Source organism: Pleurodeles waltl, chromosome 1_1, assembly GCF_031143425.1.
Source record: "Pleurodeles waltl isolate 20211129_DDA chromosome 1_1, aPleWal1.hap1.20221129, whole genome shotgun sequence".
Lineage (NCBI taxonomy): Eukaryota > Metazoa > Chordata > Amphibia > Caudata > Salamandridae > Pleurodeles > Pleurodeles waltl.
The window spans coordinates 388,487,070-388,501,826 of record NC_090436.1 but is presented as its reverse complement, the minus strand read 5'-3'; the positions used below and the strand labels follow the sequence as shown (position 1 = coordinate 388,501,826).

Sequence of the window (14,757 nt, the reverse complement as noted above, 5' to 3'; positions counted from 1 at the left end):
ACATTCTCCTTCTGCAACTACTGCATGGAGCAATGTGTCAGCCTACTTCAGCCATTGGCTAACTTTATTGTGAGTGTCGTCATTCTGTCCTTTCACAAGGAGCATAGCCATACACAAAGCAGCTCCCCTCAGTGCGAGGGACTACCATGGCAATGTGTGCTTTATGAGACCAAAACATATTTATGCTTTTAGCCAAGATTTAAATGTTTTTGTTTTTTTCTTAGATTCAGGAGAGTCCGGCAACTTCCCCAGCAATAAAGGATTGCAAAAACCATGACAAAATAAACACTAACAATGGCAAAAGGTGTTGTGAGACTCTCGCCAAAATAACGAGCCTGCTGAGTTTTGGGCTTCAGCACCACTGAGTATGGGGGAATGAGTCTGATCCCAAACTGTGTGGCAGCTGCCAGCATAACCCTTTCGGCCAGCTAGCAGCACCTCACAGATACCGTAGATAAAAGTGATTTGTGGCAGCCCATCGCATGACACTCTTTAGACTCCTCTGGGAAGTCATGGTGGAAACAGATCGTGCCCTGTCCTCTTAGTTACACAAGTCTCATAAATGTAATGACAAGCAGAAGCTTATCTTGGTTCAATAGGATTCATTGAAGCAAATGCACCCTACGTATAAAGCCATGAAGTGCGATTAGAAGGTTGATGAAGTCAGACACTATTACAAAGGTGACCAAGAAAGTGAAACATAGAAACAGTCCTACCATCTTTGTCACAATAGCATTACTAATATTCCTACACCCACTACTAAGATTCCTACATGAGAGCAAATAACAGTGATAGCCCTAATCCACCCATCTAGTCCTGGGAGTGTAGCACAAGCCATATATCTGTGTTGAAGGTAAGGGAGAGGTTGGTTAGTCTGCTGGAAATCCTCCTCTGTGACAGAAGAGGAAGTGGCAAGTTTTTGCTGAAACTGCAAAGGCGACTGGACACATAAGATGGCGATCTGACTGGAATGTCCCCTCTAAGGATCTAATGCAGTCTGATATTTTATAATAAGCACTGTGTTATTCTAGGAACTGTCCTGATGTGACAACACGTCCATTTCTGTGGAAGTTAGGCACTGTACTCTCTTGGACTGCCAATACCCGGGAACCTATCGTATGTAGCTTTGATGCAAGCATAAAATGAAGTGTTGCGCAAGGCGATGAATAACAAAGTTTAGCAGAGAAGGACAATAGATAAGAATAATAAATTATCACCACTAAAATGATGCCCCACTAAAATAATAAAAAGAATAAAATGCCAAGTGACTTGGTGAAGGGTCGCAGGCCTCAGATCTAAACTAAAATAGGCAAAAATAAGTGGGAGTATGTGCCGAACGACTAACCTCACAACAAAGGCTGGCAACCAACGCCAGACCTATTGGCTTTGCCAATTCCAGTTTAACAGTTTCTCTGCTAGTCGTACCGAACTACATTGTCACAAACAACTCAACATTCTTGTGCTTTATTCATCTTCATTCATCAAATAATTCTTATCCTTCTGCAACATCACTGATGCATCAGCCTACCATTAGCTTCAGGACCCTCTGCATTTCACCATTCTCTTACAAAGTTGTTAGCAATTTATACTTCCTGATGCATGTTGAACAAATAATGCCAACTCATTTATCACCCTTCTCCACCCCACTTTGCCCTTCTTTTTACTCTTTTACACTGTGACCAAGAATCAGCAACAGACATATTATTTCCTTTCACATATTCCATACCGTAAGTGAAGGCTAGAAAATGTATTAACCATTTTACTATTATGGGCATAACTCATCCTGACCCTCTTGCATACAACAGATTAGTTTGTAGTTTATATGGCATGCTCTAAAGAAAAATAAAGAGATAAATGGAATTATAAATGGGAAACACTGAATGATGGGAATGCTTTTTACCAAGGGGTTCTGAGTAACATCAAACAGATAACAACAGTGTCATCAAATAGAACACTGAGGTGAACACATCTTTTTACATATGTGTACTTTTATATTATGCATGACCCACAAATATTATCAGTCCCTGCTTTCAACTGCTAAGAGTAATGTGGAGTCAAACATAACATTTCTTCTCCCTGTGAAAAATTATAACTGCCTACTGCCACCCAACCCAACGTCCTCTGTGCCATCCAGCCCCACTCTTTCAGAACCTGATGTATTCGTCTTCCATATCTGTGAACTTACGTAGACAACAGTGAACACAGCGCTGTCACATAACGAACATCACTTTCCATCACCTGGTCACTAGAAAAACTGTGTACCAATCAAAACAGTCTATAAACGTATATGACCCATCCAGCTTCAATCTTATTTGTAAGTCTTCTCATACCAAATGCTACTGATGCCTTTTCAGCAGACAAACTGTTCATATAACAGACACATGCAGCCACATATTGTCTGTAATCCTACATATGCACCATTGAGCATGAGTGAAGACCCTTTGATGCACAATACTGTGCAGGCACTCTACAAGATAACCTGGAGGAATCAGTCTTTGCATCGCTGTACACATGTGAATGTACTGCAAGCAAGCACAAGTCATCAAGACTAAATGCTAATTCTTCACCAGGATACTTCCTTCCCAGGCTAGATCAACCTCCAAATCACCCACTCACCAAAGATGACTCAAGAATAACCTTCCTCCAGTAGGGAATCTCCATTAGGTGAATCACAAATGCACATCATAATATGGAAGTGCCAAGAGGCCAAGTAGTTGGTGAATTCTGCAATATACAATTACCTAATAACATAACAAATGAAGAGCTGCTTCAGAAGGAGTAATAGTTATATTCTGTTTAGTGGTTCAGTGCTATTTAGTAGTGGCTGCATTCAAAGTAACATTGGTTTTTTTACTGATTAGGGATTGCATTTAATAAAAGTATGACAGGTTTTTGTATGAGTGATGTTGTGCAGACAGATCCAGTAGCAGCCAGAACGGAAGCGCCTGAGAAGTCATCATTGGAACATTGGCGCTGGTGCTGAGGTGAAGGAGAGTGCAAGTCACCTGAGAACAGGAAGAAGAAGACAGGAGTCGGGAGTTGACGGGAGGAGAGGCGGAAGCCAGGAGCTTTAGGTAGATGCCTGTGAACCCCATGGGAATCTTCATAAGGGTGGCCCCTGCGGGAGCTCATAACCTGGAGTTACCCGGGGCCTCTCTCATATTTCTCCTGACAGCTCCCAGGATCCTGACACTTCAAACGGGTTTCACAGTTGTTTGAGAGGATTTAGGATTAGGGCGGTCAGAAAGTGAAGGAGCAGTATGTTGTGTGAGAGAAAGTGTAGACTGACCACACCAGGAGCCTACCCTAACCTTAGAAAGAAAGTATGTGAGGAGCTCATTCATATAAAATATTTCCTAAAGCCTTGGTAATTTAGTTAGTGCCAAGTGAGGTATTCTCACCACGAACCTGTGAGGTTAGTCACATGTGAGAGGAACCTTACTGATGGAGCATATAAAAACTGACAGTTTTATTTGTGGTGATTTCGATCGAGTCACATGCCAATATAGTGTTCATGTTAAAAATGTTCAGCTGGAGGTAGAGAAGCAAATATATACAAAGTTAAACCAGAGATTTTAAATTTAGTACTTCAGGTACTCAATTGAAAGTTTATCTAAAGAATATTTCCACCCAACACAGACGTAGTGGTGTTTTAATTCTTTCAGTAAAGCACATTGTCATTTTGTTCATCAATGTTGCCTTTGCCTCTCATGCACAGAATGTATACATTAAAAGAAGTACGATATATTTCAGTGGCCAAAGTGAATGGAATATATTAATTACAATTAAATGAGTGCCTGAAAAATTGTTCTAACATTGAACGAAAGAGACAAGGAAACACCACGGAGGTCAGAAGCTGTTATCCTCAGACATGTTAGATAAGGAATCAGCTGTAGGAACAATTTTATAGAGGATGGCTCTTGGGTGGATATGAAACATTAATTAATATCTTACAGTGTGAGGATGACAATACAAGTTTCTCATACTTACATGGACCTTGATCCCTATACATAGGGTCGATATTGTGAAGCAATTCTACTCTGGGAGAAGGGGTTCCTTCACTAGAAAAAATAAAAAGAGAATTCATATTTTTCTACAGCGCTAGCCAGAAACGGAATTATTATATTTTAAGACTTAGTTTTTGTTGCCACTTCCCCACTTGAAACTGTTACTGAGTCATACAAGAATATAAATGGTGTCCTTCAAAAGTCTTTGAATTATAATTTGCATAACAATTCGAAATACATTCTATAGCATATACACGACTGTTCAAAGGCTTACAGTTTTTAAGAAAATCTAATGCTGGGCCCTGGAACCTTAAAGTCTAAATATGTACCTAATGCATTGCAGTGCACATTTCATTTCAAATAATCTTTATAGGCACAACAGACGCAAGGATACAATTTGCAAAACCTCACATTCAATAATCCAATCAGAAATCCCAAAGTATATATTTTTTTACATGGTGCTCACGTCTCCCTATGTTCAGATTATTTAACAAAAATCGTTATTATCAAAGTCGAGTTCTTAATCCATACAGAAATATGTGCCTTGATTCTTTGTGCCAAATAAATAATTTGCATCCCAACACTCCGAAGGACAAGCTAATGTTCAGTCTTCCTGTACGTGGACTATCTATAGCACTTAACCACACAGAATTGTAAATCGCATATAATGACACGCAAACAGAGCACTATATCAGCAGGTGACATATCGTTATATATAAATCCTGCTGCTGGTTATCCAAGGGACTGAGGTATTGAGATGAGTTGTGGAGTATTACAGTTTGTTCATAAATTTCCCAGAAAGGGCTTTCACATTACAAAATGACATTTCTATCATACATACACCAAGTTGCAAGCGAGTGAAAACTGGAGACCAGGATGTGGTCAAATATAAAAATGAATTAAAATTCTTTCATGAATAATAACAGGTAATCCATTTGTACACTAACAGCCTACCACCAAGCCATAGACCACCAACGTTTCACCCTCCTTCGACGGCGTTCTGTATATGTTTAAAGGATCCTAAAGAAGACATCCATCTCAGAATCAATTACAGACAGGTGTGTTTCATTAAGATTTGGTCAAGAAATCCCAAGGAATACATGCTATAGTCAGCCTAAACGGCGGAACCTGACACCGTGCACATCCATTAATTTAATTCCAGTTTGCATTAGAACAGAGGCATATATGTATCCTTAAATGAAAGCAACACTTAACAATGTCTAAATATTACAAACGTATAGGAGTGCCATCAAATGATAGACTCTATCTGTGCACAAGTTAGTTACTTTGAGGCATGATACACATTTATATATATATTTACTTTGGATAACTATAACTGGTGAAATTCAGTGATTTTGTTAGTTTAAAACATTATGGCCCTCATTATGACCCTGGCGGACAGCTTTTTTTTGGAGAAGAGTACTGCCAACAGGCTAGCGGTACTCTTACCCAAAATATGACAATGGTGGTTTGCCTCAAGCCAAACCGCCAATGTACCACTCCGTCCGCCAGGGCGGTAACAGCAGCCAGGCTGGAGACTTCAGTCCCCAGCCAGGCAGCCGTCACTAGCCCGCCCGCGGGATTATGACCCCGCCTACCGCCATAGTTTTTGTGACTTCCTAGGCATTGTCAGTGACAGGCAATCCCTTCCCTGTCACTGATAGGGGTCCCCCCGCCTCCTTCCCCAGAGTCCTCTCCCATCCTCCCCTTCCCAACCCCCCACGAAAGACACGCACATTCACGCACCATCTCACACACCCATACACACACTCATACCCACTTTCACCCACTCATGCGTACATCAATTCACACACACATCCACACACACTTACATACATACAAGAACCCACGCAGTCACATAACACAACATACACGCACACTCACAACAATGCAGGCACGCGCATTCCACACGGCACACACCCGCGTGCACTCATACACAAACATACACCCACACCCCCACAACACCCCTCTCCCCTGTCTGAGCACCCAACTTACCTGATTGCAGGGGGTCCTCCGGCAGGAGACGGGACAGGGCGCTTCTGCCAGCAGCAGCGTCCGCCAGCAGAACACCGCCAGGCCGTATCATGGGTCATGATACGGTCTGCGGCGGTCTACTGGCGTGGCGCTGCTGCTGGCAGCAGCACCACCTTACCGCCGTCTGCAGCCATGGCCGCAGCCGGAATTCCGCCATCCTTCTGGCGGAATTCCAGCTACGGTCACAGTATGGTGGACGGTAGGTAGCCGCGGCGACGGTGTTTTGGCGGCCGTTGTCGCGGTGTTAGGCAGTCAATACCGCCATTGACATTATGAGGGCCTATGTTTTAACTGACTAATTCACCTAACTATAACATCCCGTTTACCTTTGGTTTTTTTTTTCAATGAAGAACATGTTACTTACCTTCGGTAACGCCTTATCTGGTAGAGACTATACTAGCTGCAGATTTCTTACCTTAGATATCTTACCTTAGAATTTCCCCCAGACATCAGACCGGATGCAGAAGATTTTTTGTGAGCAGTACCCCTGTGCACCGGTAGATGGCGTTGATCAGCCCCAGGTGCATCATCAGCATTGTCTGTGCATAAAATGGCGTCCACGGCATCTTTATATGCACCACCCAGATTCGGTGGCATCAGTTTATATTCACAATTTTCCATGCCAAAAGTGCAGAGCCTTGAAGAACACTGACCACTGGTATGGAAATCTAGGGCCCTGAAAGGGAACAGCCCCTCCCTATAAACCTGTTTGCAGAGAGGGGAGGATGGGTGGGTCGGTAAAGAATCTGCAGCTAGATATAGTCTCTACCAGATAAGCTGTTACCCAAGGTAAGTAACTTGCTTATCTGATAGAGACTTGTAGCTGCAGACTCCTTACCGTAGAATACATACCCAGGCAATACTATCCACAGAGGTGGGTCTGTGGGCCAATTTCAAACAAGGAAGCCCTGCAGGAACGAACTGGGAAAGTACCCATCACTACGGACCTAACTGTCCAGGCAGTAGTGCTTTGTGAACATGTGCAAAGAGGCCCACATTTCTGCCTGGCAGATATCCAGGACTGGAACTCCACATGCTTTAGCTCTGTTGGAATAAGTTTGCAAGCCCGCAGGAGGTTGCTTTTTGGCCAGCGCGTAGCAGATCTTAATGTAGAGAACAACCCATCTGGAGATGGTCTGCTTCTGCACGGCGTGACCTTTCTTCAGTCCAACACACCCCACGAAGAGTTGACTGTCCACTCTGACTCTTATTTCGATCAAGGCAGAATGACAATGCTCTTTTTGGGTCCAGACGGTGGTGACGCTCCTCTTCCTTAGAGGGATGTGTAAGAGTGTAAAAAGCCAAGATGATGGATTGGCCTACGTAAAATGGAGTGAGAAAGGAGGCTTTTGTGCGAAGCACCAGTTTGTCAGGATAAACATTGAGGTAAGGAGGCTTGAATGACAAGGCCTGAAGCTCACTCACTCTTCGGGTAGATGTAACACCACAAGGGAGGCTATTTTGAATGTTAGGAGCCTGAGTCGACAATTATTGAGAGGCTCGAAAGGAGCACACATCAAGAATGTTAGCACAATAATAAGGTTCCACTGAGGCAGGATAAATAGGGATTGGGAAAAAGATGTATAAGACCGTTTAGAAACCTATCTACAATAGGGGACTTGAAGAGGGATGCCTGGTCAGGCAACTGCGTAAAGGAAGAGATGACAGAAAGGTAGCCCTTGAGAGTGCCCAGTGCAGAACCCTGCTGGGCAAGAAAAAGTATCAAAAGGAGAACCTAAAAAAGGGGGGAAGAAAGGGGATCAACTTGTTTGTTTGCACACCATGCCACAAATTTTTGTCATCAGCAGGCATGCACCTTCTTAGTGGAGGGCCGTCTGGCCACCAAGATGACATCACAGACTTCAGGTGGGAGGTCAAAAGCTGTCAACTGCTGCTGCTCAATCTTCACGCAAGATGGCGGAGACTAGACAGGTTCAGGTCGAGAACCCTCCCCTGCTGCTGCAATAGAAGATCCTCCCCAAGAGGCAGCCAGATCAGAGGATTGATAGCCATGCTCAATAGCTCAGGATACCAGACTCTCCCTGTCCATTTTGGAACCACAAGGATGACTTGGGCCTGCTCGTTTCTCATCTTCTTGAGAAATCTGGGCAGGAGGGGTATGGGCAGAAAGGTGTACAGGAGGCCTGAGCTCCACTCAAGATGATAATCTCCTCTGAGTGAGAGCCGACTTGGAAACTTCAGCGTGCAAAACTGCTAACATTGCACATTCTCATCGGTGACTAACAAATCTAACCAAGGCTCTCCCCACAACTGAAAGAGACCTTGCACCACATCCAGATGGAGAACGTAATGTGATCTGCTAGGCATCTTCGGCTGAGTTTGTACGCCCTGGTGTTCAGAGAGCCCACCAGGTGTTGAGCCTCCAGAGATAAATCCTTATGTTCCAGCCATGACCAGAGGTGCATGGCCTCTTGACGAAGGGTCCACGACCCCACCTCGCCCCGTCTGTTGCAATACCACATGCTGTTGGTGTTGTACATGAACACCTGCACTAGCCTTCCCTTGATGGAGGGTAGAAAGGCTTGCAATGCTAGCTGGGTCGCTCGCAGCTGCAGCAAGATGATGTGGAGTCTGGGTTTCCCCAGAGAACAGAATGCTCCGATCTCCACCTCTCTCAGATGGTCGCCTCATCTCAGGAGTGACGCATCTGTCACTACTGTGAGATCTGGTTGGGGAAGGGAGAGGGTGTAGGAAGCTGGACTGGTGTGTCGTGAGCACCTATAGTACTTACACCTTATACCAGGGCCAGGGTTCCCCTATTAGTGAAGTGTAGGCAGTGTCTAGAAGCCAGGCTCTTGAGCAGCCAAGGCGTATCTAGGAGATATGCAAAGCTCATGCAATTCCACTGTAGTCGCATATGAAAGAAACACTCAATGTTACAAAAATAAAGGGTCTTTATTACCATAACTCAGTACCAAAAATACTAGATAGGCAATACCCCAACAGGAGGTAAGTAAACACACTAAATATATACACTAGTAATCAGAAATAGGCATAAATAGCAATAGAAAACAGTGCAATAGCAATAGACAACAGTGACCCCAGGGGAAGCCCAAACCATATGCTAAAAAAATGGAATGCGATTGGGGGACCCCCACCCAGGTAAGTGGAATCTGTAGAGGGGAGCTGGGGGAACTAGGAACCTCAAACGGTAAGTACCACAGTGCCCCCCAGCGACCAGGAAGAAAGGAGTAAGTTACTGGGTTTTCCCCAAACTACCAAAAGGACTGAAAATAAGGATAATGTGACACCCAGAAAAGACTGCTGGAAACCAGCAGTAGATTCCTGAAGAGGAAGACCTAAAAAAGAAGGAGACCAAATCCAGAACTGGTGGAAGTGTCCGTGGTGGCAGAACACCACTATCCACCCGTCTGAGGTTGCAGAAGTTGGTCGACGGTGGGACGAAGACGATCAGCAATGCAGCCCTGGAGTCGGTGAAGAGTTCGAGAGAGGATGTAGTCGATGTCTCAGGCCGGATGGAAGATTGCAGTCTGTCTGTGGTGTGGAAAAGCCACCAACAAGCCTTGGCAAAGGCAAGAGTCACGGTAGAAGAAAAGTGAAGCTGCCGGGGACCAGCAAGGTCCAGTGGGAGTCACCCCATGGAAGGGAGTCCCAGGAGACCCTCAGCAATGCAGAGAGTCCCCAAAAGAAGAGGCAGGCCCCACAGAAGACCCACTGGAAGAGGACCCAGGAGTTGCAGAGGAGCCCACACAGCACAACTGAAGAAGGGCCCCGTGCCGCAGGAGAAGCACGCAGATGGCTGTGCTGGGGACTGGGGCTACAGGGAGCCTGAAGATCCCTTGGAGGAGATGCCCACAAGCCTTGGTAGCTGCAAGAGATGCGGTGCATGGGGGTACTGTCCAGCCTGGGAAAGCAACCTTCACCAAAGTTGGCCAGCTGGCAGAGAGGACCAATGGGACCACTCCAGGCCACCACCTGTGATGCAGGATCCACGAAGCTCAGGATGAGGGGAGATCCACGCAGCAGGTTGTCATTGCAGTTGGTGCCTGTGGATGCAGGGGAGTGACTCCTTCACTCCAAGGGAGATTCCTTCTTGTGCAGACTGAAGACGTGCCGTCCTCAGAGGATGCACAGCTGGGGAAATGTTGCAGTTGCTGGAAGGAGCTGGAGAAACAATGTTGCAGAGCAGAGTTGTTGCTGTAGTTGCATATCATAGGTTCCTGTGAAGTCCAGTTGTGGTTCCAGTGGCCAGAAGTCGAAGTAAACAGAACAGCGGAGTCCTGCTGGAGCCTTGCCAATTGAATCTGAGGACTCACCAAAGAGGGAGACCCTAAATAGCACTGGAAGGGGGCTTGGTCACCTAGCCAGGTGACCACCTATCGGGGGGCTCTGACATCACCTGCCCAACCTGGCCACTCAGATGCTCCCAGGGACCTCTGCCCACTGTGGATTCAAGATGGCAGAATCAAGGGAGCCTCTGTAGGATCTCTGGACACTACCCCTGGGGTGGTGATGGACAGGGGAAAAGGTCACTCCCCTTTGCATTGTCCAGTTTCACGCCAGAGCTGGGACTGGAGGTCCCTGAACTGGTGCAGACTGGCTTATGCAAGGAGGGCACCAAATGTGCCCTTTAATGCATACCAGTGGCTTGGGGAAGCTACCCCTCCCAAGCCATGTAACACCCATTTCCAAAGGGAGAGGGTGTTGTCTCCCTCTCCCAAAGGAAATCCTCTGTTCTGCCTTCCTGGGCTTGAGCTGTTCAAGCAGCAGGAGGGCAGAAACCTGTCTGAAGGGTGGCAGCAGCTGGGGCTGCACAAAAAACCCCAGAAAGCTGGTAGGAGCAATACTGGGGTCCCCAAAAGAGTCCCCAGAGTGCATGGAATCATACTTCCAATACTTGCAACAGAATTTGATACCAAACATTCCCAGGTTCGGAGTTACCATTATGTATCTGGACATAGGTAGCAACCTATGTCCAGTACACGCGTAAAATGGTGTCCCTGCACTCACAAAGCCAATGAAAATGGAGTTGGAGTTCATGGGATCACCTCTGCTCATGCTGGGGTGCCCTCACACACAGGTACCTGCATCCTGCCCTCTGGGCTAGGAGGGCCTACCATAGGAATGGCTTAAAGTGACCTGGTGCATTGATCTGTAGTGAAAACGGTGCATGCACCCTTTCACGCAGGCTGCAGTGGCAGGCCTGCAGATACACTTTGCATGGGCTCCCCATGGGTGGCATAATACATGCTGTAGCCCATGGGGGATCCCTGGTGTCCCAATGCCCTGGGTACCATATACTAGGGACTTATAAGGGGGCACCAGTATGCTAAATGTGGTGTGTTTCTGGTCCAAGCAACCAAGTCTAAAGGGAGAGAGGAGCATAGTCACTGGGGTCCTGGTTAGCAGGATCCCAGTAAACACATTCAAAGCATACTGACAACAGGCAAAAGGTGGGGTATCCATGCCAGAAAGAGGGTACTTTCCTACAGAGGGGTCTGCCTCTGACCCAGTCGCAGTCCATTTCCACTACTGCAGGCCTTTTGCAGTTATCTCTGAGATCTGGATCATGTCAGAGAAATTCCCCTGATACTGCACCCACTGGTACTTCAGGTCCCACTGCAGAGCAACCACATGCCATTATGCGTGTATTACCAGCAGGATGCCAAAGCCCCAACAGCCTCAGAGTTGTCTTGCTGAAATTCAGGATGAAGGCTGAAACATTGGTATCATAGCTTAAATATCCTAAGCTGACAATTTGGGAGGATAAGCCTGAAACTGTACAGTGTCCAGACCAGCTCGGCCCATTCATAGTGACCCCCCAGCAAATGTAGAAGGTCTGCCATAGTCTGGAGGTGGGGGCCGAAAGCCTGGGGTGAGCCCACCTCCAACAGCTAGTCATTGAGATAGGGAAAGACTGGCATCTCTGATCTCCGCAGATGAACCACGACCAGTGCCATCACCTTGGTGAACACCCAAGGGGCACTGGTAAGGCCAAAGGAAAGCATGGCAAACTGGAAGTGCTAGTGGCCTACTGTGAACCGCAGGTAACGCCTGTGGGTAGGCAGGACAGAAATGTGGAAATATGCACCCTGCAAGTATAATGCCATCTACCAGTCTCCTGGGTCCAGCACAGAAAGGACCTGAACTAACGACGATTTTTAACTTCTATTTCCAGCCATGTTTAGAGATGCAGGGCCTCTTGACAAAGGGTCAACAGCCACACCTCGCCCTGTTTGTGGAGAAGTGTGGCTAAATGGTTAGAGCGGCAGACCCTTATGCAGAAATCTGGCCCGGGACCAGGGTTCAATTCCCGCCTTGGCAGGTCTTGGGCTCAATTTCCTCGGACCTGATAATTCTCGCATCGGTGCCTAATCTAATTCATGGGTCCCACTCTGTAACTCTGGGCAATAGCTTGCTTAATCTCCACAACGGCCCCAACAGCTCTGGGATGCCTGGCTTCACCTTGGAGGTTGCCTAGGAGTAGGCACCTCACAGGGAAAAGCCAGGAGGGGCTCCACAACGGTATGCTTACAGCGCCTTGAGACCCTAACGGGTGAGTAGTGCGCTATACAAGTACGAAGTTTACAGTTTGTTGTAATCCAACGTGCCGATGGTGTTGTCCGTGAACACCTGCACTAGCCTTCTCTTGATGGAGGGTAGAAAGGCTTTCAATGCTAGCTGGGTCGCTCGGGGCTTCAGCAAGTTGATGTGGAGTCCGGGTTTCACCAGAGACCGGAATGCTCTGATCTCCACCTCTCCCAGATGGCCACCACATCGCAGGAGTGTCGCAAACTTAAAAAAGAATTAGACAAAATGTTCAGCTCCACTGCAATTACAAACTCAATAATAATGAACTGGATTAGAATTGTTAAAGCAAAAGGTTTCAAACTCCTCCCAATCATTGGAAGCAAAGTATGACCATTCAGGTCCTGAGTATTTTTGGCATGGTTCTTTTTCTCTTTGATTTGCTATTCACTCGACCCTCAGCATCACTTTGACTTGTCTCTTCAGTCTCCTCAACAATAGTCAGAGGCACTTGTACAGCTGTCACTGTGTGCTCACTTGGCCAATTGTCTCCGGGTACAGCTCTTTTATCTACATCAACTGGTCCTTCTTCACATCTGAGCTCATGTGAGTCAACTGTTTCTATCTCGATCCTTCTGTACCAACCACTGATGTTGACTTACTCAGAACCCCCTCAGACAGTACTTGTGCTGTAGCAACCACTTGTCCAGCCCCATCAGCTTAACTAACTTGATGCCTCTTGCTCACTGTAACTAGCCCTCCTGGAACAGGCATATTACGCCTTACCCCAGAGCGTAATATGGTGTTCAAATGAAACACCAAGCAAGATTTATCCCAGACACTGCAGCACTCGAGAGAAAGTTCGTAAATACAACCACTGCCCTTACACCCTCAGGCTTCGCCTACTTACTTATTTCTTTTCCCACAGGCACAAGACTTACCATGGTCTTATATAATAGGGTCCTCTTTGCACCCTATTATAAGTGAGTGACCCCATATACCCACAGGCATAGTGTGCCTACTTTTGAGTTTCCTACTTATATGCCTATTTTTTTAACCTAGTCTTATATTTTTAATACTGGGGGTTCATCTCTGAATGGTTGTGTGACACGTCCCCTTTTCAGATACTTGTTGGTACTACTTAGAACGTGTTTACTTCTAGAGGTATGAATTTTCTACTCTTCTGTTGCTATGATTCACCACCACCTCCCTATCTTTGGTGTGTCCAGCACACAATTGCACTAATGATGGTGACGGGGGGAATTGTATACCCACCTGAAGTTTGTTAAAACGACACTGCTATGCGGTAGGCACTTACGACACATTTGTACATGCTTGTCTGACCTGTCAACACAGTAACGTGTGTTTTTACAATCATTTTTTTTTAACTCTTCTTACTCGTGAGTATAGCGGTATCTTACCAAATGTCCTCTTTTTTTAATTGGCCGCATGCTTCACTATTTTGACTCACATCTTTTTATTCTTTATTCTATCATCCTTAAACGCTTCTGGACAAAGATTGGATACCATAATTGTTGTATATATCCTGCAGCCTTGAAAAAGTCACATGTTGTGATATGATGGCTGTGATTATGGAACGACAACCATCCTATGGATGTGAAATCCATGTCTTCCATTAAAAGAACCCACTACAACTAAACCTAACTGGAGGACTTGTTTCTTTACGAACTTTCTCTCAAGTGCTGTGGTGTCTGGGAAAAATTAGACTTCAGAGTATCATTAATTAGCTTGACCAATCCAGAAGCCTCAGGTCTGTTGTGGTAGTGTAATCTTTGCTCAGCTTGTAATGCCGCACATAATAATTTTAGGACCTCACTGTTGAAGTGGGTTCCACGGTCTGACTCTGGATAAGTCAGGAATCTGAACCTTGGTATTAGCTCCCTAAGTAGCAGCTTCGCTACTGTGAGACTGTTATTTCTCTTAATCGAGTAGTCTTCAAACCAACAAAAGAAAATGCATGCAATGACTAAAACGTATCTCAGCCCATTGCACATGGGCAGTCCTATGAAATCCAGCTGCATCTTGTTGAACGGTCTTCCTGATCTACCTATGTGACTCAGTGTGACAACTGTGCATTTTCCTACATTTATCTGCTGCCATGTGACACACCTGTGGCACATGGCTTCTGTATTCACTCTGAATTTGGGATTAAACCACGTCTGTCTAAGGGTTCTGATCATTACAT

The 14,757-nt window shown here is 45.8% G+C and overlaps 1 protein-coding gene across 1 annotated transcript in view; it reads right to left on the bottom strand.

The window, feature by feature from the left end:
- ARSB (arylsulfatase B) overlaps positions 1-14,757 on the bottom strand; it is a 311,266-nt gene that overhangs the window by 30,747 nt on the left and 265,762 nt on the right. The window contains exon 6 of the mRNA XM_069223318.1: positions 3,991-4,061. Within this exon, the coding sequence (XP_069079419.1) occupies positions 3,991-4,061 (71 nt within the window). The remainder of the gene's footprint in view (positions 1-3,990; positions 4,062-14,757) is intronic.